A 26,498-nucleotide genomic window follows, 5' to 3' on the forward strand; every position below is an offset into this window, starting at 1 on the left:
AGAAAGGGAGGAAGGAAGGTAGATGGGAAGGAAGGAAGGTAGATGGGAAGGAAGGGAGGTAGATGGGATGGGATGGAAGGAAGGTAGATGGGAAGGAAGGAAGGTAGATGGGAAGGAAAGAAGGTAGATGGGAAGGAAGGAAGGTAGATGGGAAGGAAGGAAGGAAGGTAGATGGGAAGGAAGGAAGGAATGTTGATGGGAAGGAAGGAAGATGGAAGATGGAAATGCCAGTGCCAGCAAAAAGCTACAAACATGGCTCAGATACATGAGTTCTTTCAGGAGGAAGGGGCCCAAATTCCTACCAACTATTGTGAGAAGATTGTGGAAGGATCCAGAAAGTGTGACCTAAATGATCCGGTGTAAGGGTAATGGCGCCAAATACTACGGAAACTTTATATTTTACATAAAGTAATAAAAATATCTTAAAAATTTGGTAACCTCTGATTTCAGCTGTAGATCGATAGAAGGGAAGAGATGAGATAGATAAATAGATACTTTGATACTTTCCAGCACCCGGTGGCTTTGTGGCTCGTTACATCCGTATCCCACATGAGATATTTCCCTGTTCTTGTATTTGGTTCCCACACTACTGTAATAATTTCCCTTTTACAAGCCTTCAGTGATAATTATTCGCAGAAGGATCTGTATTTTTACAGTTTTTAATAATTGAGAACAAAGTGAAATATAAATTCCACAAAGAGAAGGAATCTTTAATCACGAAATGTAATTTATGAGAATTTAGAAGCACATTACTCAGCCTCCTGCTTTTTTAAAGGGGAAATCCTTTCACCATAATCTTCTGGAACGTTCTAGATGCAGGTAAGAAGATGCTCTGGAACATTGCTGACCTCAGAAAGCTCTGGTATCCAGAAGAAGAAGGAGAGTCTATGACACCACTCAGAGATTCCTCCTATTGGAAGTGATATATTGTAGTCTCAAGTCTGACCTGAAAGTTATTTTGATCTTCAGGGCATGAAATCTTGGAGTAATGTCAGAGGGGATCATTGATGTAATGGGTAGAGGGTCACTGGGTCAGCAGTAATGGTCACTAAATTATTGGGGATGACAAGGGATCCACTAGGAAAGGGATGGACTTCATCCAGGTTCAAGGAATGAAACAATGTCACTTCAGATTATCACATTTCTTAAACATATGATTTGGCCGATTCACCATTTTTTATTATCGGATTTAAGTCAAAATGAATCAGGTTCAAGTAATGAAACAATATCACTAGAGGAGAACAAATTTCTCATAAATTTTGGCCTAGTCTACAAATTACTTTAAAAAATTTGAATTGCATCAACCTGAACAGGTAGAAATCCCTCCATGCTCAGGATGAAGAGCCAGGCTTTGCCAGAAGGGGCTCCAGGAGGTCAGATGGAACCTCCACCACCTTCAAGTATGGTGCTCCCACCTCCTAGAGCTCTGCCATGACTTCGTTTAGGCAGAAAGGCTTTAGATGAGGTGTCAGGCCTTGCCAGAAAGGGCTCAAGGTGGTCAGATAGGCAAGAATGGGAGGTCATGGAAGCCCGGTCCAACCTCCTGGAACTCATTCTGGCATGGCCTAGTGCCTCCCCCTCGCTCGCTGCAGAACTGTTGGGGTTCTCATAAAATTAGAGAATCTGAGACACAGGGAGACACCCTCCCTCCATATCTGGAAGAGGGAAGACCTGGTCTCCACAGGCCACATCAGGAGAGCTGCTACTTTTTGGGAGGTTCCCACTAATTTCTGCCACAACTGGGAGGAGATACAAGGCTTGCCTTGCCAAAGAGTCTTAAACTTGCCTATTTTTCTCACCGAACTACAGAAACAGGGCAAATCTAGGGTTCTTTACCAAGACATGGAGGGCATTAACCCTTTCCGACCTCCTGGAGCCCTTTCCAGAATGGAGTGGAAACAATATTCTGATCTGCCAAGAAGGAGTTTTTCCCAAAAACTAGCTGCCCTACTGGAGCCCTGACTTGGCCCGGGGGGATTGGGTCCTCCCTCTCACACACTTCCAAGAAGGCACCCCCTAGTGGATGCTCTCAGGGAACTGCAGGCTGAATCAGGGAGCCACCAAGACGGCTACTTTTTGAGGAGCCGGGTCATGGAACCGGTTTCAGGAGGTTGTCACGGCTTCCACAAAATCCTGGTCTCAGAACTTTGGTATCGTAAATCTCCAGGAAACTCAGTGCATAATTAAATTTTTTATGAAACTCGGATCGAGTTCCCACTTAGTCTTATTTGATTATCTCATCTCTAAACATCACACTAATAAGAAAAAGGACATAAAGTACAGACCACCAGGAACAGCAAGTAAGGTACAACAAATAAGCGTCTTCTTGTTTTGCTTAATAATAGTTGAGCAGAACATGAGGAAAGAATCATGCGCAGCGCAGTGACAGGAAATATAATGTATCTCTCTTTATCAAAGGAAATTAATTTTATCTCCTCATTTACAATTCTTTAACTTTATACTTTATACTATCATGTCCAGCAGTTTTAAGATTTCAACTACTATAATACTGCCCCCTATGTACAGGAATATAACTACTATAATACTGCCCCCTATGTACAAGAATATAACTACTATAATACTGCCCCCTATGTACAGGAATATAACTACTATAATACTGCCCCCTATGTACAAGAATATAACTACTATAATACTGTCCCCTATGTACAGGAATGTAACTACTATAATACTGCCCCCTATATACAAGAATATAACTACTATAATACTGCCCCATATGTACAAGAATATAACTACTATAATACTGCCCCCTATGTACAAGAATATAACTACTATAATACTGCCCCCTATGTACAAGAATATAACTACTATAATACTGCTCCCTATGTACCAGAATATAACTACTATAATACTGCCCCTATGTACAAGAATATAACTACTATAATACTGCCCCCTATGTACCAGAATATAACTACTATAATACTGCCCTCTGTGTACAAGAATATAACTACTATAATACTGCCCCCTATGTATAAGAATATAACTACTATAATACTGCCCCCTATGTACAAGAATATAACTACTATAATACTGCCCCCTATGTACAAGAATATAACTACTATAATACTGCCCCCTATGTACAAGAATATAACTACTATAATACTGCCCCCTATGTACAAGAATATAACTACTATAATGCTGCCCCCTATGTACAAGAATAGAACTACTATAATACTGCCCTCTATGTACAAGAATATAACTACTATAATACTGCCCCCTATTTACAAGAATATAACTACTATAATACCGCCCCCTATGTACAAGAATATAACTACTATAATACTGCCCCCTATGTACAAGAATATAACTACTATAATACTGCTCCCTATGTACCAGAATATAACTTCTATAATACTGCCCCTATGTACAAGAATATAACTACTATAATACTGCCCCCTATGTACAAGTATATAACTACTATAATACTGCCCCCTATTTACAAGAATATAACTACTATAATACCGCCCCCTATGTACAGGAATATAACTACTATAATACTGCTCCTATGTACAAGAATATAACTACTATAATACTGCTCCCTATGTACAGGAATATAACTACTATAATACTGCCCCCTATGTACAGGAATATAACTACTATAATACTGCCCCCTATGTACAGGAATATAACTACTATAATACTGCTCCTATGTACAGGAATATAACTACTATAATACTGCTCCCTATGTACAAGAATATAACTACTATAATACTGCCCTCTGTGTACAAGAATATAACTACTATAATACTGCCTCCTATGTACAAGAATATAACTACTATAATACTGCCCAAAGAAACAAAGATGCAAAGTGTGTAAATAGACATGTTAATCCTCGGTGTATAATTTCTGGAGCAGGAATGTTCCGGTGACCTCAGTATTTGCAGTCAGTGTTTGGGGCCAGGAGAGAGCTGGTAATTATGTAAATATAACACAGATTTACGCGCAGCTGGAGAAAACCGCCCCTAGCTGTGACTCTATACTACCGTCCTATAGATGAAGCATCACGTTTCCTGCCAAGTCCTACTGTGCGCTCAGCTCTGTGAAATCATTTATCACAGTTACATATAAAGCCTCGGCTATAGGAAGCAGATCCGTCACTTACTGCATTGTAGTAAATATTGTGTCCTGGAAAGCAAAACAAAGTGTCAGGAGAGCGGATACTGTGCGGTATGTAGCGATATGGCGGTAATAGGAAAGAGTTACAAGTGATGCGCTACATTACAGCTACACTACATGAGACTGTACATGGCTGCATAGTTCTAACTTTACAGTTTTTTTTTTAAAAAATTGAAATTCACAAAATTACTGAAATGTTTCAAGGTTACACCCTAGAGAACCCTTCCAAGTCTGTGGTTTTTCGCTAACTGGTTGATGTCCCCATTTAACCCTGCAGTGACATATTTACTATAGAGGGACCCCCTAGGGTTTAATGGGAGTGTTATATAACAATAGCTCCCTGTAATGTTTAATCAGACCTTAGTGTATATTATTAGTAGCAGCAGGACTGTGATAAGTGGATTTACATTACTGGATTGTAAAGGGGGTGTGTCCTAACCCTTCTGTGCTTTTAGGTCTCTACATTGAGCTACTGCAGAACCCCTAACCACTGTTCTAGTAGGAGTCTCCTAAAATTTTTCACTGACCTAAAAGGTCAGAGGTTGCATACAAGTCAGCACATAAAACTAAGGGTACAGCAGTGTGAGGACATGATCCTACATGTGCATTTGTAGAAGCTACAATCCTGGAATATAAATCCACATTTCACAATCCTGCTGCTACTAACAACGTACACCAAGGTTTGATTGCATATCTCTCCAGAGACAATACAAAACACTTGCTGCAGAGAGGATAGAGCACAGCAGGGTGAGGACACAGCCACAGTGCTTTAGGTAAAGCTGCAATCCTGTAAAATAATTCCACATGTCACAGTCCTGCTCCTACTAATAATATAAACAAAGGTTTGATTACAAATCTCTCCAGAGACTTTATCTATCACTGTCTACAGAGAGCCCAGGGCACAGCAGTGTGAGGACACAGCCGCAGTGCACTTGGTGAAGCTAAAACCGGAAATATAATTCCACATGTCACAGTTCTGCTCCTACTAATACTATAAACAAAAATTTGGTTACATGATTATATGAGATGTTTTGGGGAAATGGGCGTTTTTTAATTTGAATTTGGCGCATGACATAGCGTTTTTTTGCTATGAAAATTGATTGGCAATGTGTACACTATTCTCTATGGGGCCATGGGGGAGCCAGAAAAAGGGCTCCTGATGACAGGTTCCCTTTAATAATGTTTGCATTTAGCTCCATCTACTGGTGACTTCATGCATCCAGACGCCTTACAACAGAAAAACAAAGAATGAGGTTTATGAAGTATTTTCAGCACATTAGTAAAGATTTAGTATCTTAAAGGGAACCTGTCACCAGGGACCTCATTTTCACTAAAAGAAGGTTACAGAAGCCCATTACAGCTGCTGTGCAAATCTGCCTCTCTGTCTTCTCTAAGCATTTGTATTGCAATATATGTATGCTATAGCTTACCTTGCACCCAGACTGATTCCTCTGTTTAGTCCCAGGGGTTGGGCTTTGGTTTGGAGGCATTTCAAAAAACAACATGTGACTTGTCTGTGCTACAGACTCTTCAGCTCTCAGCCCCCACCTTTGTGCTCCTGTACAGCTCCTCACTCCTGCTTCTTCACAGAGGTCACAGCCTGGTGAGCTGACCTCAGTGGGGGAGGAGCTGTACAGGAGCACAAAGGTGGGGGCTGAGAGCTGAGGAGTCTGCAGCACAGACAAGCTACATGTTGTTTTTTGAAATGCATCCAAACCAAAGACCAACCCCTGGGACTACACAGAGGATTATGTCAGGATACAAGGTAAGTTATAACACACAATAATATTGTAATGCAAATGCTTAGAGAAAGCAGAAAGACAGATGTGCACTGCAGGTGTGTTGGGCTTCTGTAACCCGTCTTTAGTGAAAATCAGGTCCCTGGTGACAAGTGACCGGACGCTTCACTGTTTCATCTTCCTCTCCTCCTACACGTCTGCTGCCCTCCACTCGTTTCTTAGTCTTTACATCCTCCCCTCTATCCAGAGGTTTCTCTCCCTCCTCCTCCATCCTATATTTTTGGCTTCCTCTCAGGATCCACATTCCTATTCTTCTTTCTTTTTGCTTATAATGAGCTTTTACTTCCTTTATATTTTCTTTAGTAAACTGAACCACATGTTTCTTTGTTCTGCATTTTATGTTATAATTTAAAAAATGGGGAGAAAACTTTGGTGATAAAAATAGAATAGGGGGAGGGGGCGAACCCCAGGCAATTCCCCTATTGTGGCAACTGCATGACTATGGCTACAGGTCACATCAAGCAAATCAGCCAATCAGAGCAACAGGATCACTTGATTCTATTGCTCTGATTGGCCGAGCTGAATACTAGGGTTGATTTAGATTTGTGTAACAGTGAATGTATATTCTTACCTCCCATCTCATAGGGAAATTAAGTGCTCGAAGACCCCTTTGCCTGCCCTAAAATACCATTTATGTATACAGTCCCAATGCAAAGCCATGTGTTACCATGGTTACAGACATGGTTACTATATTACAAAATGTAGCCTGATTGTACAGTCATCTATAAAGTCCAAAAAAGGTGAGAAAAAAAGGATCTGTAACCATGACGACACATTTCTCTGCCCAGGAGCTGCGTACACACACGGGCAGATTTACTCACCCGGCCCATTCGCGATCCAGCGGCGCGTTCTCTGTGCTGGATTCGGGTCCGGCCAGGATTCATTAAGGCAGTTCCTCCGACGTCCACCAGGTAACGCTGCTGCGCTGAAGTTCCTCGAGGCCCGCTGGAATGCCCTGAAATTTAGCGGCCTATTCCTAGTGAAGGTAAGCGCGAGTCCCGCAACACTTCTTTTTTTTTTAAATGCGGCGTTTTTTCGAATCCGTCAGGTTTTCGTTCGGCCACGTCCCCCAGATTTACGTCTCGTGCATGCCAGCGCCGATGCGCCACAATCCAATCGCGTGCGCCAAAATCCTGGGGCAATACAGGGAAAATCGGCGCAAAACGGAAATATTCGGGTAACACGTCGGGAAAACGCGAATCGGGCCCTTAGTAAATGACCCCCTCAATGACAGATTTTGAATTGCAGCTTCTTGCAATGTAGCTTCAGGCCAGATGCAACAGATGCCATAAAGAAGAAGCTTCATTACTGTCCTGAGTTATATACTGAGGTACAGATTGAACAGATGAAGCAACGTTGTGGTTTTTTAATAGCTTTTTGTTCTTGTGTTGTATTGGTAATTACAATATTAATAATGATAATAATCAAAAATAATAGTCAACTTAATAAGTGATGAATACAAATGGTTATTTATTCATGATAAAAGAGTGTAATACTTTAAAATAACTATAATAAAACATTTCAATAAATAATAACAACAAATAAAAATTTTAAAAATCATAAGGAAAATGATAAAAAGTTACTAATATAATTAAAATATTCATAATTATGTAACAATACGAAAGAATTTTAAATAATAAAAAGAAATCATCAGAAATAATACATAATACAATATAATAAAATACAATAACACAAAAATAATACAAGAGTGCGCCAGCATTGATGCAAATTGAGCCTTTTGCCTCAGGTAGCACCAGCTGCAACAAGATAGGGGGCAGCATCAGGGACGCAGTCACCTGCTACAAAGCAGGACCTGTATATATAGTGGGGGTTATTTACTATAAGCCAGCGCGCATGCCCGGCCGTGCATCCGTCGCCTTCATTAAAGGGGTATACTGCTTTAAGAGATCTGACAAATATAGCTGTATTCACACCACTATGACATGGCAGTAGAAGAGTGAAGAGATTATTTTGAATGCAGCTTTGGGTGTGACTGGAGTATGGTGTAATGTCAGCCCCACAGAAATGGATAATTCCCTTTCAATAATCTCAACTTTTTCTGTATTTTGTGATGGTTTCCTAATCCTAGTATCTGCTCCTGGCTGACCGCCTTCTAGGCAATTTGTATTATTACTTTCCTCGATACAATCCCTTCATAGAGACGAACAAATCTCACCTCATTGCAAAGTATTTCTCCAGCTTTGGCTGCGACGGACGCCAAACCGCAGCGTATTACAGCTATGGCCACATAATACTGTATTAAAGAGGACGGCACCTTCATACAACTTTACAAAAACTGGAAAAGTTGTCTGATGGTTTCTGGGAAGTTGCACCATCCCAATAAAAATATTATTTAAAGGGGGTGTATAGCAAAGAGTATTTTCAGTGTAATGTACAAAAGCTTTACCATTTATCTTCACCTAACCCAAGACAACCTTCATCTGATGCTATCCTACCCCTGTCAGTCCTAGAGAGGGATTTAATCATCACTTTGTAGCAGAAGGATTATATGGATTTATAGTCAAAAATATTCAAAAATAGTTTGAGCACAGCTGGAGAGAACCTGTGACAACAAATCCAACAATCTCAATCTCATGCTGCTGGCTTCTTCCTATCCTGAGATCCAGCCTCACATATCTATCAGAAGTTTTTGTAAAATCCTCTCCAGCTTCTACTGAGGTGGGTGTGCACTTCCTAGTAGTGACATCAGCTAAGCGCATTGAGGCCAGAGCAGCTTCTCTCACTTCCCATAAGGCCGAGCTCTCCTCTAATGCATTAGCACAGATGTGACCCTCACTTGACAGATAAATTCAATGTCAGTTTTACATCCTCACATCCATACTAACATGTATTACAGAAACGTATACACACACTTACACGTACATCTACGCACTGTTACACAGTTAGACCTATATTCTATTACAGCCTTATGACTACTATACACTCTACCTGCCACAATGGGTGTGGAGAAGACATAGTACACAGAAGTAAATAACCTTCATCCTACACATCAGACTGCTGTGCTGAGGCTACTCAAGTCTTGTAGAGAGATGGAGAGGGTTTGCAGGATTATGGATGATATTCTGTCCACACTAGATTATTGAATGAAGCGGCTGCAGGGGGAGAAGGTGCACTGTGTGTGGGGACATGAGAGCAGAGTGTAGACAGGACAGAGCAGACATGATGCAGCTACTTCCTGTAATCACTGAGCAGAGAAGGAGGAGCAAACTGCATAGCTCCACCCCCTCACCCTTTCCTGACCCTCCAGTCCGTAGAGTTTCACTGCACAGATTGTTCTCAGCAACTATAGTGCAGGGAAGAAGATAGAGAGGACGAAGGAGGCAGAATTATCAGAGAAACGGCTTCAATAAGGTAATGACTGCTTATTAGAAAAATGTTTGTTTTCAGCTATTGCAGCTATAGGAAAACCCTTATGAATTCTATAGAAAAGATTTAAAGTCGGACTTAAATATCTGGCCATCATTGCTTCTGCACATGGCACGTCTAGCACGGTATACCCAGTGTAATGACCTCACTACAGTGTTATATTACATAGAACAATAGGAAAATATCTTGTTCCTCATTCAGAAATTTCTATAGCCAGATCTGCTTCCTCTTTGTATACTGTGCTACCATCATTTTTTGTGCTATTTCTACCCATCCCCCCTCTTTTATTCACTGCAAGAATGTGGAGATCTATGAAAAGGTGGAGGAGTTCAAAGAGTTTATAATTATAACTGTCCAGCAGCCTCTGGTATGTTATAATAGAGTGTTTGGGTTATAGTCCCATATTTACAAAAAACCCCCAAAAATGCACATTCTTTTAAAAATAAATTCCGCATAAATTGGGGAAACTTGTATTTGTACATAACAAATATATATACTGTGTACACAGCCACCACTAGAGGGAGCTCATGTGATTACTTCTTACTGTGTACATAGCCACCACTAGGAGATCTGAGAAGATTACTACATACTGTATATAGACCACCACTAGGGGGAACTCAGGAGATTACTACATACTGTATATACAGCCACCACTAGGGGGAGCTCAGGAGATTAGTACATTCTGTATATACAGCCACCACTAGGGGGAGCTCAGGAGATTAGTACATATTTTATATACAGCCACCACTATGGGGAATCTCATGAGATTACTACATACTGGATATACAGCCACCACTAGAGGGAGCTCATGTGATTACTTCTTACTGTGTACACAGCCACCACTAGAGGGAGTTCATGTGATTACTTCTTACTGTGTACACAGCCACCACTAGGAGATCTGAGAAGATTACTACATACTGTATATAGACCACCACTAGGAGGAGCTCAGGAGATTACTACATACTGTATATACAGCCACCACTAGGAGGAGCTCAGGAGATTACTACATACTGTATATACACAGCCACCATTAGGGGGAGCTCAGGAGATTACTACATACTATATATACAGCCACCACTAGGGGGAGCTCAGGAGATTACTACATACTGTATACAGCCACCACTAGGAGGAGCTCAGGAGATTACTACATACTGTATATACAGACACCATTAGGGGGAGCTCAGGAGATTACTACATACTATATATACAGCCACCACTAGGGGGAGCTCAGGAGATTACTACATACTGTATATACAGCCACCACCAGGAGGAGCTCAGAAGATTATTACATACTGTATATACAGCCACCACTAGGAGGAGCTCAGGAGATTATGCATACTGTATATACCCCACCACTAGGGGGAGGTCAGGGGATTATGCATACTGTATATACAGCCACCACTAGGGGGAGCTCAGGAGATTACTACATACTGTATATACAGCCACCACTAGGGGGAGCTCAGGAGAATACTACATACTGTATATACAGCCACCATTAAGGGGAGCTCAGGAGATTACTACATACTGTATATACAGACACCACTAGGGGAGCTCAGGAGATTAGTACATACTGTATATACAGCCACCACTAGGGGGAGCTCAGGAGAATACTACATACTGTATATACAGCCACCACTAGGGGGAGCTCAGGAGAATACTACATACTGTATATACAGCCACCACTAGGGGAGCTCAGGAGATTACTACATACTGTATATACAGCCACCACTAGGGGGAGCTCAGGAGAATACTACATACTGTATATACAGCCACCACTAGGGGAGCTCAGGAGATTACTACATACTGTATATACAGCCACCACTAGGGGGAGCTCAGGTGATTACTACATACTGTATATACAGCCACCACTAGGGGGAGCTCAGGTGATTACTACATACTGTATATACAGACACCACTAGGGAGAGCTCAGGAGATTACTACATACTGTATATACAGCCACCATTAAGGGGAGCTCAGGAGATTACTACATACTGTATATACAGACACCACTAGGGGAGCTCAGGAGATTAGTACATTCTGTATATACAGCCACCTTTAGGGGTAACCCAAGATATTATTAAATGTTGTTTGTTTTGTAGTGTGTTACTATGGAAATGATGATGTCAGGGGCTGTATGGAATTTGTTTTTATTAAGAACATTTTCAAAGTGTCTTCATTTTTTAAAGGTGAATTAAAGGGGATGGTAAATGCTGTAGACTGTGAGTACATAGTAAAATGAATGTATCACTATACAATGTATATTTACATGACACTGTACAAATCCTTGAAGAATTTGCTGCTGAATTCTTCCTGCGCTTGTGGTGACAGATAACATCACTTGCCCCGGGGCAGAACATTCCTCCATCACATGGCTCGTCCTGCCTGTCTTACTCACCCGTCAGATTTTCTCACCTTTTGGAATTGTTTGCAGCATGAAACGTAACAAACAAGTTTTTGGTTTCTTTTTTATTGTGTCTGGAGGTGAAGTCAAAAATCTGCACTGACCTCTATGTCTGCAGTCCCCCGGGCACCACACACATACACAACAAGCGCCTGTATTATCTCAGCTGGGGGAGGGGTGCAGGAATGACTAGGGAATTTCAACTTTGGGGTACAACCCAATTGACAACAACAGATCTGTCAAGACCATCAGCACTTTGGTCACATGGAGAGAGGGTTTCAATTCCCTGCTTCTCCTGTTAACATTGACACTGTCTTAGCTTCTTCCTTCCGCATCCATTAGATGGAGTTCACTACATACAGAATTATACTGCTACCTGCCGTCTCCACTAGATGGAGCTCACTGTGGACACATTTATATTGTATTGCTACCTTCTGCATCCACTAGAGGGAGCTCACTGTGGACACATTTATATTGTATTGCTACCTTCTGCATCCACTAGATGGAGCTCACTGCGGACACATTTATATAGTATTCCTACCTTCTGCATCCACTAGAGGGAGCTCACTGCAGACACATTTATATTTTAGTGCTACCTGCTGCATCCACTAGAGGGAGCTCACTGAGGACACATTTATATTGTATTGCTACCTGCCGTCTCCACTAGAGGGAGCTCACTGTGGACACATTTATATTGTATTGCTACCTGCCGTCTCCACTAGAGGGAGCTCACTGTGGACACATTTATATTGTATTGCTACCTGCTGCATCCACTAGAGGGAGCTCACTGTGGACACATTTATATTGTATTGCTACCTGCTGTCTCCACTAGAGGGAGCTCACTGTGGACACATTTATATTGTATTGCTACCTGCTGCATCCACTAGAGGGAGCTCACTCTGGACACATTTATATTGTATTGCCACTTGCTGCATCCACTAGAGGGAGCTCACTGTGGACACATTTATATTGTATTGCTACCTTCTGCATCCACTAGAGGGAGCTCACTGCAGACACATTTATATTTTAGTGCTACCTGCTGCATCCACTAGAGGGAGCTCACTGCGGACACATTTATATAGTATTCCTACCTTCTGCATCCACTAGAGGGAGCTCACTGTGGACACATTTATATTGTATTGCTACCTGCTGCATCCACTAGATGGAGCTCACTGCGGACACATTTATATTTTATTGCTACCTGCTGCATCCACTAGAGGGAGCTCACTGCGGACACATTTATATTTTATTGCTACCTGCCATATCCACTAGATGGAGCTCACTCTGGACACATTTATATTGTATTGCTACCTGCTGCATCCACTAGATGGAGCTCACTGTGGACACATTTATATTGTATTGCTACCTGCCGTCTCCACTAGAGGGAGCTCACTGTGGACACATTTATATTGTATTGCTACCTGCTGCATCCACTAGATGGAGCTCACTGCGGACACATTTATATTTTATTGCTACCTGCCATATCCACTAGATGGAGCTCACTCTGGACACATTTATATTGTATTGCTACCTGCTGCATCCACTAGATGGAGCTCACTGCGGACACATTTATATTTTATTGCTACTTGCTGCATCCACTAGAGGGAGCTTATTGTAGATAGATTTATACTGCTACCTGTTACCTTCACAAGAGGAAAGTCACTGCAGACAGATTTATGTCGCTACCTGCCATCTCCACTAGAAGAAGCTCCCATCAGACAGATTTATTCTGCGACCTCCACTAGAGGAAGCCCATTGCAGATAGATTCATCCTTCTCCACTATAGAGAGTTTACTGTAGATAGATTTACACTGATACCTTTCATCGTCAGGTCACTGCAGACAGATTATACTGCTACTTTGCTTCCACTAGAGGGAGCTCACTGTAGACAGTTTAATTATGACACCTGCTGCCTCCACTAGAGGGAGCTCATTGTAGACAGTATAATTATGATACAAGCTGCTTCCACTAGAGGGAGCTCATTGTAGACAGTTTAATTATGACACCTGCTGCTTCCACTAGAGGGAGCTCATTGTAGACAGTATAATTATGATACCTGCTGCTTCCAGTAGAGGGAGCTCATTGTAGACAGTTTAATTATGACACCTGCTGCCTCCACTAGAGGGAGCTCATTGTAGACAGTTTAATTATGACACCTGCTGCCTCCACTAGAGGGAGCTCATTGTAGACAGTATAATTATGATACCTGCTGCTTCCACTAGAGGGAGCTCATTGTAGACAGTATAATTATGATACCTGCTGCTTCCACTAGAGGGAGCTCATTGCTCTATCTCTCCTACTCTGGTGACTCATAGGGGGTGGCTGGAGATTAGCTGCTATGGTGTCGCCATTATACTGCACATAAAAGGTGGAGGAGAATCTGCTTCTGCATGAGCAGGATCATATAGAAAAGATCTGACTGTGCTCATGTAAGTAGAGCACTTGTGGTGAGATAGAAACTTACTACTATCTTCAGCAGCCCCTGTGCCTATGTCTCTCTTCTCTCACTATACTGTGGATTACTACAGACGTCTATGGGGAGAAGTAATCTGATACTTCTGTGAGCTGCACTTGTCACAGGGAGGGGAGGAGTGGAGCCAGATATAAGGAGTAAGAACCGCTCTTCTTAGATTACATGTGTTACGCTATTTCTCATATTTTCATGTACCACTGATTTATGTAGAGTTTGTTGGAGAGTTACCGCCCCTTTAAGGCTTCACGCAGCGCAGTGCGGTATTAATCCTGTATTATAGGGGCTGTGACTCCTGGCAGATGACGGTACTTGGAGGCGCAGTGTTTGCTTGTGTATTTCTGGGTGTGGTTGGGGGAGACGCGGTGCCCGGTGCCCGACCACGTTATAAAACAGTTACATCTCCAAGACAGAAAAAGAATAACGTAAAATCTATTTATATAGAAATGATCAAATATCATATAAAGCCAATGTCATCTCCATTCATAGACAGTAAAGAGACAGTTATCCTCATCACACAATGATCCAGGGGAAGAGCTGTGGAGCAGAGTGCACAGAACACAGCAGTGTGAGGATATGCTCCCACAGCACTTGGAGAAGCTGGAATATAAATATCACATCTCTCCTGGTACAATACCTAATACTTTGCAGAGAGCACAGAACACAGCAGTGTGAGGACATGTCCCTAGTGGGTAAGCTACAATCCTGGAATATAAATCTATATTTCACAGTCCTGCTGCTACTAACTACATACACAAAGGTCAGTTAACACACCTCACCAGGGACAATAAATAACACTGGCTGCAGAGAGCACAGCAGTGTAAGGACATGTCCACTGTGCACTTGAAGAAGCTACAATCCTGGAATATAAATCCATATTTCACAGTCCTGCTGCTACTAACTACATACACAAAGGACAGTTAACACACCTCACAGGGACAATACATAACAGTGGCTGCAGAGAGTGCATAACACAGCATTGTAAGGACATGTCCCTAGTGCACTTGAAGAAGCTACAATCCTGGAATATAAATCCATATTTCACAGTCCTGCTGCTTCTAACTACACACACATCTCACCAGGGACAATACATAACACTGGCTCAGAGAGTGCATAACACGGCAGTGTAAGGACATGTCCACTGTGCACTTGAAGAAGCTACAATCCTGGAATATAAATCCATATTTCACAGTCCTGCTGCTACTAACTACATACACAAAGGTCTGTTAACACATCTCACCAGGGACAATACGTAACAGTGGCTGCAGAGAGTGCATAACACAGCAGTGTAAGGACATGCCCCTAGTGCACTTGGGTAAGCTACAATCCTGGAATATAAATCTATATATCACAGTCCTGCTGTTACTAACTACATACACAAAGGTCAGTTACTACACCTCACCAGGGACAAAACATAACACTGGCTCAGAGAGCGCATAACACAGCAGTGAGAGGACACGCCCCCAGTGCACTTGAAGAAGCTACAATCCTGGAATATAAATCCATATTTCACAGTCCTGCTGCTACTAACTACATACACAAAAGTCTGTTAACACACCTCAGCAGGGACAATACATAACACTGGCTGCAGTCATGGTAGCTGGTTCTTGGTGATGTGTCAGGTCAGTTCAGGGTGCGGGCAGGAGGCTACAGATGGTACACTGGCACATCCACTTGTTTACCTTAAATATCCCACATGGCGGATCCCTGCTCCCCACATCTGGCGCGCTGTGACTCCAGCAGGAAATTACTGGGCACCTGTGCTTGGAGCTTTCTATAAGGCCTCATATTTGTCCCTGAGATGGGATCCCATCTGGAGCAGGTGACGCAGCGTCGTGCCCCCCACCCGCCATCATGAATCTAGATGTACACAAGTAGGGACTGGAGGTCATGGGGAAATCCAGATACCCGCACATGGTGATGTCATACCCCAGTGTGATCAGGGACTGATGATTGTGGCCCATGACAGCAGGTAAAGAACATTGAATACGGAATCCCTCCAGACACAAAGGTAAATGCAATGGTGAAGCAAGGATCCCCCCGCTCCGGCATCGAGCCCGTGCTGCTGCCGTGTGCCGCAGAGGCTGCTGTTTGATGATGTCATTGTAACTGCTGGGATCAGGGCTGCACATAGTAGTGTCACAGGACAGTAAGAGGAGCTGCCGCAGGGAACTGAGTGTCAAGAAGAATAAAGGAATAAGACAATCATAAGGAGGCATTATATACATTATAACTCGTGTCCCTCTATAGAAATACAGGCAGTCCCTGGGTTATGTAAAGATAGGTTCCTTGGGTTTCTACTTAAGTTAAATTTGTATGTAAGTCGAAACTGTATATTTTATAATTGTAGCTCCAGACAAAAAAATTTTTGGTCCCAATCACATTGGATTTTCAAATTTTTTGCTGTAATTGGACCAAAGATTATCAATAAAGCTTCATTTCAGACACATTACAGCTGATCATTGCAGTCTGGGACTATAGTAACATCCAGAGACTTCCCCAGAGATCACATTGGGTAGAGGGGTCCGTCTGTAACTAGGGGTCGTCTGTAAGTCGGGTGTCCTTGAGTAGGGGACCACCTGTACTGTGACATCACTGTGTGTATTATCCCTGTACTGTGACATCACTGTGTGTATTATCCCTGTACTGTGACATCACTGTGTGCATTATTCCTGTACTGTGACATCACTGTGTGTATTATCCCTGTACTGTGACATCACTGTGTGCATTATTCCTGTACTGTGACATCACTGTGTGTATTATCTCTGTACTGTGACATCACTGTGTGTATTATCTCTGTACTGTGACATCACTGTGTGTATTATCCCTGTACTGTGACATCACTGTGTGCATTATCCCTGTACTGTGACATCACTGTGTGTATTATCCCTGTACTGTGACATCACTGTGTGCATTATTCCTGTACTGTGACATCACTGTGTGTATTATCTCTGTACTGTGACATCACTGTGTGTATTATCCCTGTACTGTGACATCACTGTGTGCATTATCCCTGTACTGTGACATCACTGTGTGTATTATCCCTGTACTGTGACATCACTGTGTGTATTATCCCTGTACTGTGACATCACTGTGTGTAATATCTCTGTACTGTGACATCACTGTGTGTATTATCCCTGTACTGTGACATCACTGTGTGTATTATCCCTGCACTGTTACATCACTGTGTGTATTATCCCTGTACTGTGACATCACTGTGTGTATTATCCCTGTACTGTGACATCACTGTGTGTATTATCCCTGTACTGTGACATCACTGTGTGTATTATCCCCTGTACTGTGACATCACTGCGTGTATTATCCCTGTACTGTGACATCACTGTGTGTATTATCCCTATACTGTGACATTACTGTGTGTATTATCCCTATACTGTGACATCACTGTGTGTATTATCCCTGTACTGTGACATCACTGTGAGTATTATCCCTGTACTGTGAAATTACTGTGTGTATTATCCCTGTACTGTGACATCACTGTGAGTATTATCCCTGTACTGTGAAATTACTGTGAGTATTATCCCTGTACTGTGAAATTACTGTGTGTATTATCCCTGTACTGTGACATCACTGTGTGTATTATCCCTGTACTGTGACATCACTGTGTGTATTATCCCCCTGTACTGTGACATCACTGTGTGTATTATCCCTGTACTCTGACATCACTGTGTGTATTATCTCTGTACTCTGACATCACTGTGTGTATTATCCCTGTACTGTGACATCACTGTGTGTATTATCCCTGTACTGTGATATTACTGTGTGTATTATCCCTGTCCTGTGACATCACTGTGTGTATTATCCCTGTCCTGTGACATCACTGTGTGTATTATCCCTGTACTGTGACATCACTGTGTGTATTATCCCTGTACTGTGACATCACTGTGTGCATTATTCCTGTACTGTGACATCACTGTGTGTATTATCCCTGTACTGTGACATCACTGTGTGCATTATTCCTGTACTGTGACATCACTGTGTGTATTATCTCTGTACTGTGACATCACTGTGTGCATTATCCCTGTACTGTGACATCACTGTGTGTATTATCCCTGTACTGTGACATCACTGTGTGTATTATCCCTGTACTGTGACATCACTGTGTGTAATATCTCTGTACTGTGACATCACTGTGTGTATTATCCCTGTACTGTGACATCACTGTGTGTATTATCCCTGCACTGTTACATCACTGTGTGTATTATCCCTGTACTGTGACATCACTGTGTGTATTATCCCTGTACTGTGACATCACTGTGTGTATTATCCCTGTACTGTGACATCACTGTGTGTATTATCCCCTGTACTGTGACATCACTGCGTGTATTATCCCTGTACTGTGACATCACTGTGTGTATTATCCCTATACTGTGACATTACTGTGTGTATTATCCCTATACTGTGACATCACTGTGTGTATTATCCCTGTACTGTGACATCACTGTGAGTATTATCCCTGTACTGTGAAATTACTGTGTGTATTATCCCTGTACTGTGACATCACTGTGAGTATTATCCCTGTACTGTGAAATTACTGTGAGTATTATCCCTGTACTGTGAAATTACTGTGTGTATTATCCCTGTACTGTGACATCACTGTGTGTATTATCCCTGTACTGTGACATCACTGTGTGTATTATCCCCCTGTACTGTGACATCACTGTGTGTATTATCCCTGTACTCTGACATCACTGTGTGTATTATCTCTGTACTCTGACATCACTGTGTGTATTATCCCTGTACTGTGACATCACTGTGTGTATTATCCCTGTACTGTGATATTACTGTGTGTATTATCCCTGTCCTGTGACATCACTGTGTGTATTATCCCTGTCCTGTGACATCACTGTGTGTATTATCACTGTACTGTGACATCACTGTGTGTATTATCCCTGTACTGTGACATCACTGTGTGTATTATCCCTGTACTGTGACATCTCTGTGTGTATTATCCCTGTACTGTGGCATCACTGTGTGTATTACCCCTGTACTGTGATATTACTGTGTGTATTATCCCTGTACTGTGACATCGCTGTGTGTATTATCCCTGTACTGTGACATCACTGTGTGTATTATCCCTGTACTGTGACATCACTGTGTGTATTATCCCTGTACTGTGACATCACTGTGTGTATTATCCCTGTACTGTGACATCACTGTGTGTATTATCCCTGTACTGTGACATCTCTGTGTGTATTATCCCTGTACTGTGGCATCACTGTGTGTATTACCCCTGTACTGTGATATTACTGTGTGTAGTATCCCTGTACTGTGACATCACTGTGTGTATTATCCCTGTACTGTGACATCACTGTGTGTATTATCCCTGTACTGTGGCATCACTGTGTGTATTACCCCTGTACTGTGATATTACTGTGTGTATTATCCCTGTACTGTGACATCACTGTGTGTATTATCCCTGTACTGTGGCATCACTGTGTGTATTACCCCTGTACTGTGATATTACTGTGTGTATTACCCCTGTACTCTGACATCACTGTGTGTATTATCTCTGTACTCTGACATCACTGTGTGTATTATCCCTGTACTGTGACATCACTGTGTGTATTATCCCTGTACTGTGGCATCACTGTGTGTATTACCCCTGTACTGTGATATTACTGTGTGTATTATCCCTGTACTGTGACATCGCTGTGTGTATTATCCCTGTACTGTGACATCACTGTGTGTATTATCCCTGTACTGTGACATCACTGTGTGTATTATCTCTGTACTGTGATATTACTGTGTGTATTATCCCTGTACTGTGACATCACTGTGTGTATTATCTCTGTACTGTGATATTACTGTGTGTATTATCTCTGTACTCTGACATCACTGTGTGTATTATCCCCCTGTACTGTGACATCACTGTGTGTATTATCCCTGTACTGTGATATCACTGTGTGTATTATCTCTGTACTCTGACATCACTGTGTGTATTATCCCTGTACTGTGACATCACTGTGTGTATTATCCCTGTACTGTGACATCACTGTGTGTATTATCTCTGTACTCTGACATCACTGTGTGTATTATCCCTGTACTGTGACATCACTCTGTGTATTATCCCTGTACTGTGACATCACTGTGTGTATTATCTCTGTACTGTGATATTACTGTGTGTACTATCCCTGTACTGTGACATTACTGTGTGTATTATCTCTGTACTGTGACATCACTGTGTGTATTATCTCTGTACTGTGACATTACTGTGTGTATTATCTCTGTACTGTGACATCACTGTGTGTATTATCTCTGTACTGTGACATCACTGTGTGTATTATCCCCTGTACTATGACATCACTGTGTGTATTATCCCTGTACTGTGACATCACTGTGTGTAGTATCTCTGTACTGTGACATCACTGTGTGTATTATCCCTGTACTGTGACATCACTGTGTGTATTATCTCTGTACTCTGACATCACTGTGTGTATTATCCCCCTGTACTGTGACATCACTGTGTGTATTATCCCTGTACTGTGATATCACTGTGTGTATTATCTCTGTACTCTGACATCACTGTGTGTATTATCCCTGTACTGTGACATCACTGTGTGTAGTATCTCTGTACTGTGACATCACTGTGTGTATTATCCCTGTACTGTGACATCACTGTGTGTATTATCCCTGTACTGTGATATTACTGTGTGTATTATCCCTGTACTGTGACATCACTGTGTGTATTATCCCTGTACTGTGACATCACTGTGTGTATTATCCCTGTACTGTGACATCACTGTGTGTATTATCCCTGTACTGTGACATCACTGTGTGTATTATCCCCTGTACTGTGACATCACTGTGTGTATTATCCCTGTACTGTGACATTACTGTGTGTATTATCTCTGTACTGTGACATCACTGTGTGTATTATCTCTGTACTGTGACATCACTGTGTGTATTATCCGTGTACTGTGACATCTCTGTGTGTATTATCCCTGTACTGTGACATCACTGTGTGTATTATCCCTGTACTGTGACATCTCTGTGTGTATTATCCCTGTACTGTGACATCACTGTGTGTATTATACCTGTACTGTGACATCACTGTGTGTATTATCCCTGTACTGTGACATCACTGTGTGTATTATCTCTGTACTGTGATATTACTGTGTGTATTACCCCTGTACTGTGACATCACTGTGTGTATTATCCCTGTACTGTGACATCACTGTGTGTATTATCCCTGTACTGTGACATCACTGTGTGTATTATCCCTGTACTGTGACATCACTGTGTGTATTATCCCTGTACTGTGACATCGCTGTGTGTATTATCCCTGTACTGTGACATCACTGTGTGTATTATCCCTGTACTATGACATCACTGTGTGTATTATCCCTGTACTGTGACATCACTGTGTGTATTATCCCTGCACTGTGACATCACTGTGTGTATTATTCCTGTACTGTGACATCACTGTGTGTATTATCCCTGTACTGTGACATCACTGTGTGTATTATCTCTGTACTGTGATATTATTGTGTGTATTATCCCTGTACTGTGACATCACTGTGTGTATTATCTCTGTACTGTGACATCTCTGTGTGTATTATCCCTGTACTGTGACATCACTGTGTGTATTATCCCCTGTACTGTGACATCACTGTGTGTATTATCCCTGTACTGTGACATCACTGTGTGTATTATCCCTGTACTGTGACATCACTGTGTGTATTATCCCTGTACTGTGACATCACTGTGTGTATTATCCCTGTACTGTGACATCACTGTGTGTATTATCCCTGTACTGTGACATCACTGTGTGTATTATCTCTGTACTGTGACATCACTGTGTGTATTATCCCTGTACTGTGACATCACTGTGTGTATTATCCCTGTACTGTGACATCACTGTGTGTATTATCCCTGTACTGTGACATCACTGTGTGTATTATCCCTGTACTGTGACATCACTGTGTGTATTATCTCTGTACTGTGACATCACTGTGTGTATTCCTGTGAATTGCTGTGATTTATATAATTTGAGAGATTCTATATTAACCCTCTCAGTGCTCTGTTATAGCCTCCACTCTTTTATATCAGTAACGATTCTCCGTCCTTTTCCATCTGTAGGTTTAGCCAAATAAAACATCACATGCTGCGCTCCAAATCCCTGATATATTTGGAGAGGAGAGTACGGAGCCGCCCGCCCCACATGTCACACTCCCCAAATCAGGTCTTAGAGATGGAGACGACGGCTGCCAAATCAGGACCAGAAACTAAAGCAGAATATATCCAACTGGATACCACATCTATAACGGGGGCCCCACCTTGTATGAGCCATTATAATATAGGGGTCTTTATATATATATAGGGGTCACCTCCGAACCCCCTATAACTACACCCAATGTACTGTATACACTCTATATTACTAAGTACAGTTGTAATAGCAAGCCCCAAGAACCCCAAGATTTTAGCACTGGAGGGGGGCTTTAAGAGCCCTCACATTATACCCAGGATTCCACTGGGGCTCTTTCTGAATATTCCCATATAACTGTATGTGACGTATAGTTCTGTCAGTATATATATATATACCTCTTATTAGGAATATATATATATATGATACAGTTTATTCTGCAGTAGTTACGATGCATAATATCGGTGGCCATGGAGGTGGCAGAGGGACGGGGGCTGTTGCTACCATTGCACATCCTATAACATCCCATTACAGGTGTGACCCTGCAGACTAAATGTAGTGTTAAATATTGCCCTCACACTGCTGTGCTCTGTGCTTTCTGCATCCAGTGTTAGGTATTGTACCTGGAGAGAAGTGTAATCGCAGGAGGACTGTAATATATGGATTTGTACCCTCACACTGCTGTGCCCTGTATACTCTGCAGTAAGTCTTAGGTATTGTCCATGGAGAGACATCTGAGTATGGTGTAAGTAGCTGCAGGGTTATGAAATATAGATTCTTTGGCTGAAAATCTGTACTGCCGGGAGAAGAGCCGTGGAGCAGAGTGCACAGAGCACAGCAGTGTAAGGATATGCTCCCATTGGAGAAGCTGGAATATAAATTACACATCTCTCCTGGTACAATACCTAATACTTTGCAGAGAACACAGAACACAGCAGTGTGAGGACATGTCCCTAGTGCACTTGGGTAAGATACAATCCTGGAATATAAATCTATATGTGACGGTCCTGCTGGTACTAACTACATACACAAAGGTCTGATTACACATCTCACCAGGGACAATACATAACACTGGCTCAGAGAGTGCATAACACAGCAGTGTGAGGACATGTCCCAGTGCACTTGGTGAAGCTACATTCCTAAAATATAAATCCATATTTCACAGTCCTTCTGCTACTAACATCATCTCTCCAGGGACAATACATAACACTGACTGCAGTCTGCGTGGTCACACCTGCTGACAGGTTCCCTTTATTACAGCTCCTCCACTTCTCTACTCTGTGAATTCTATGCTTTATATAACCCTTTAATGTTGACATTGAACAGCGCTGTACATTTGGTTGTGTCCATGACTAGTACTGCAGCTCAGGGCCATTCTAACCCCATCTAATAATATATCCTATAACATCATCAATATATTAATATTCCAGCCCTAGAAAATCGGTATTTGATAATGTTTGGAATGCTCTGCTTTTGGTGCACGATATTGATCCATTAACCATTAAGAATGAAACATATTATTACCATGATACATTGATAATCAGGTATGTGCACAGTCCCCCCAGCCCTGCTGGGATATACGCCTCCCCGGGATTAGATACTGACAGGTATCCAGTATCTGTAGCCCCTCGGGGGGTGTCATCCTCAGCGGCCCGGTATGTGCAGCTACCTGCCCTGGAGGAGGGGGCAATGGATGAGCCTAAGCCAAGGACACGCTGCCCCAGAAAGCAGCAGAATGAATTCATCCCGATAAGAGAAACCCAATCCCCCCGGCGCTCCAGGACTGTTTACTGTACAATAAATGAGTGTTCTCCTTCCAGACACATAACTTGTTTCCTAAAGTTGTTCTCTCTCTCCCCCCCTTGCTCCCTCCTTCTCCGGCTTGAAGTTTCTGCCACGTGTTTTGAGCCGGACCCAAAATCCAAAATTGAAAGAAAACTTTGCCCTTCTATAACATTTTCCATTGAACGAATCATCACGATCACAAAACTTATGGAGGATCCCTTTAAAAAACGAAAGACGTAGCAGAGCCGAACTTGTGATATTGCTGTGTGGGCATCATGTAGGATTACCTGGGATTCTGTAGGTGACATCATATTAGGAAAAAGTGAGCAAAGACACATTCGGATCCGCTACATCTGCACTACATCTATGGCTCTGCTGGCATAGTTGCTGAATTTGGGAATATGCCATGCCCCCTTATACCAGGACTGACCCTTGTCATCCCACTGCAGCATCACCCAGCACTGACTACATAGAATCCAATGATACAGAAGATCACAAGCCCCGGAATAGTGACAGTGATACAATGTTGCGCTGCATTCTGAGGAGCAGAGACGAGTTAGTCACATCCAGACAATCTGTAGATTAAGTAGTTAAAGTCACTATGTCATCTCATCTCTGCTACATCCACAACTTACGGTTATCCTAAACTATACAATGTTACACAACGAAGAAGTTCCATGACAGATCCAGCACTGCTACATCCAGCAGGTATGAGGCATCCGCAGGACTCACCTGACCAAAGCTGCTTGCTGCTAAAATCCAGTATAAGAGCCACCTCATCACTAGGAACCAGAGTGAAATACATTGATTGGAGGCAGCAGGGAGTCTCTTGGGGTCAGAATCACTGGTGACGAGGGTGCAGCACCCAGCAGTCCCAGGTCACACACAGACCAGTTATGTCCTTTTGTCTCACTCTTTTTTTTAAAGAGACAGGTCTGACGTCAGGATCTAAGACAAACCCTGCAATCCCCTCTCAGACAGTGCTCCAGCCTCCTATTCTCTCCCCACCTCCATGTACTGCGAGGAGAAGTCACAGCCACAAATACCAAATACACCATGCCCCGCAAGTCTGCTAGTAATTATACCGAGACAATACCACGTCTACTGACCTACTGCTACAAGTATTCACCGACTGCTACCGACTGCACAGCCAGGGATGAGACAGGGATCTAATAAGGAGATGTCCGACCCAAACTATAGAGAAGAAGAAGAGAAGCATCAGCCTCACAGGACCATGTATGATACCAAGAAAAGCTATACATCCAATGTACAGGAATATAACTACTATAATACTGCCCCCTATGTACAAGAATATAACTACTATAATACTGCCCCCTATGTACAAGAATATAACTACTATAATACTGCCCCCTATGTACAAGAATATAACTACTATAATACTGCCCCCTATGTACAAGAATATAACTACTATAATACTGCCCCTATGTACAAGAATATAACTACTACAATACTGCCCCCTATGTACAAGAATATAACTACTATAATACTGCCCCCTATGTACAAGAATATTACTACTATAATACTGCCCCCTATGTACAGGAATATAACTACTATAATACTGCCCCCTATGTACAAGAATATTACTACTATAATACTGCCCCCTATGTACAGGAATATAACTACTATAATACTGCCCCCTATGTACAAGAATATAACTACTATAATACTGCCCCCTATGTACAGGAATATAACTACTATAATACTGCCCCCTATGTACAGGAATATAACTACTATAATACTGCCCCCTATGTACAGGAATATAACTACTATAATACTGCCCCCTATGTACAGGAATATAACTACTATAATACTGCCCCCTATGTACAAGAATATAACTACTATAATACTGCCCCCTATGTACAAGAATATAACTACTATAATACTGCCCCCTATGTACAAGAATATAACTACTATAATACTGCCCCCTATGTACAAGAATATAACTACTATAATACTGCCCCCTATGTACAAGAATATAACTACTATAATACTGCCCCCTATGTACAAGAATATATCTACTATAATACTGCCCCCTAGGTACAAGAATATAACTACTATAATACTGCCCCCTATGTACAAGAATATAACTACTATAATACTGCCCCCTATGTACAAGAATATATCTACTATAATACTGCCCCCTAGGTACAAGAATATAACTACTATAATACTGCCTCCTATGTACAGGAACATAACTACTATAATACTGCCTCCTATGTACAGGAATATAACTACTATAATACTGCTCCCTATGTACAAGAATATAACTACTATAATACTGCTCCCTATGTACAAGAATATAACTACTATAATACTGCCCCCTATGTACAAGAATAT

The 26,498-nt window shown here is 42.0% G+C and overlaps 1 protein-coding gene across 2 annotated transcripts in view; it reads right to left on the reverse strand.

The window, feature by feature from the left end:
• Nucleotides 1–25,080, reverse strand: part of CCN4 (cellular communication network factor 4) — a 43,999-nt gene extending 18,919 nt beyond the window's left edge. The window contains exon 1 of one of the 2 annotated variants that reach the window (XM_072151162.1): nucleotides 24,873–25,080. In XM_072151162.1, coding sequence (XP_072007263.1) covers nucleotides 24,873–24,920 — 48 coding nt within the window. In that variant the 5' untranslated portion in view covers nucleotides 24,921–25,080. The remainder of the gene's footprint in view (nucleotides 1–24,872) is intronic. The other variant, XM_072151161.1, reaches the window with a different exon arrangement.
• Between the last annotated feature and the right edge of the window lie 1,418 nt (nucleotides 25,081–26,498).

The sequence above is a fragment of the Engystomops pustulosus genome, chromosome 5, assembly GCF_040894005.1.
Source record: "Engystomops pustulosus chromosome 5, aEngPut4.maternal, whole genome shotgun sequence".
NCBI classification, from domain to species: domain Eukaryota; kingdom Metazoa; phylum Chordata; class Amphibia; order Anura; family Leptodactylidae; genus Engystomops; species Engystomops pustulosus.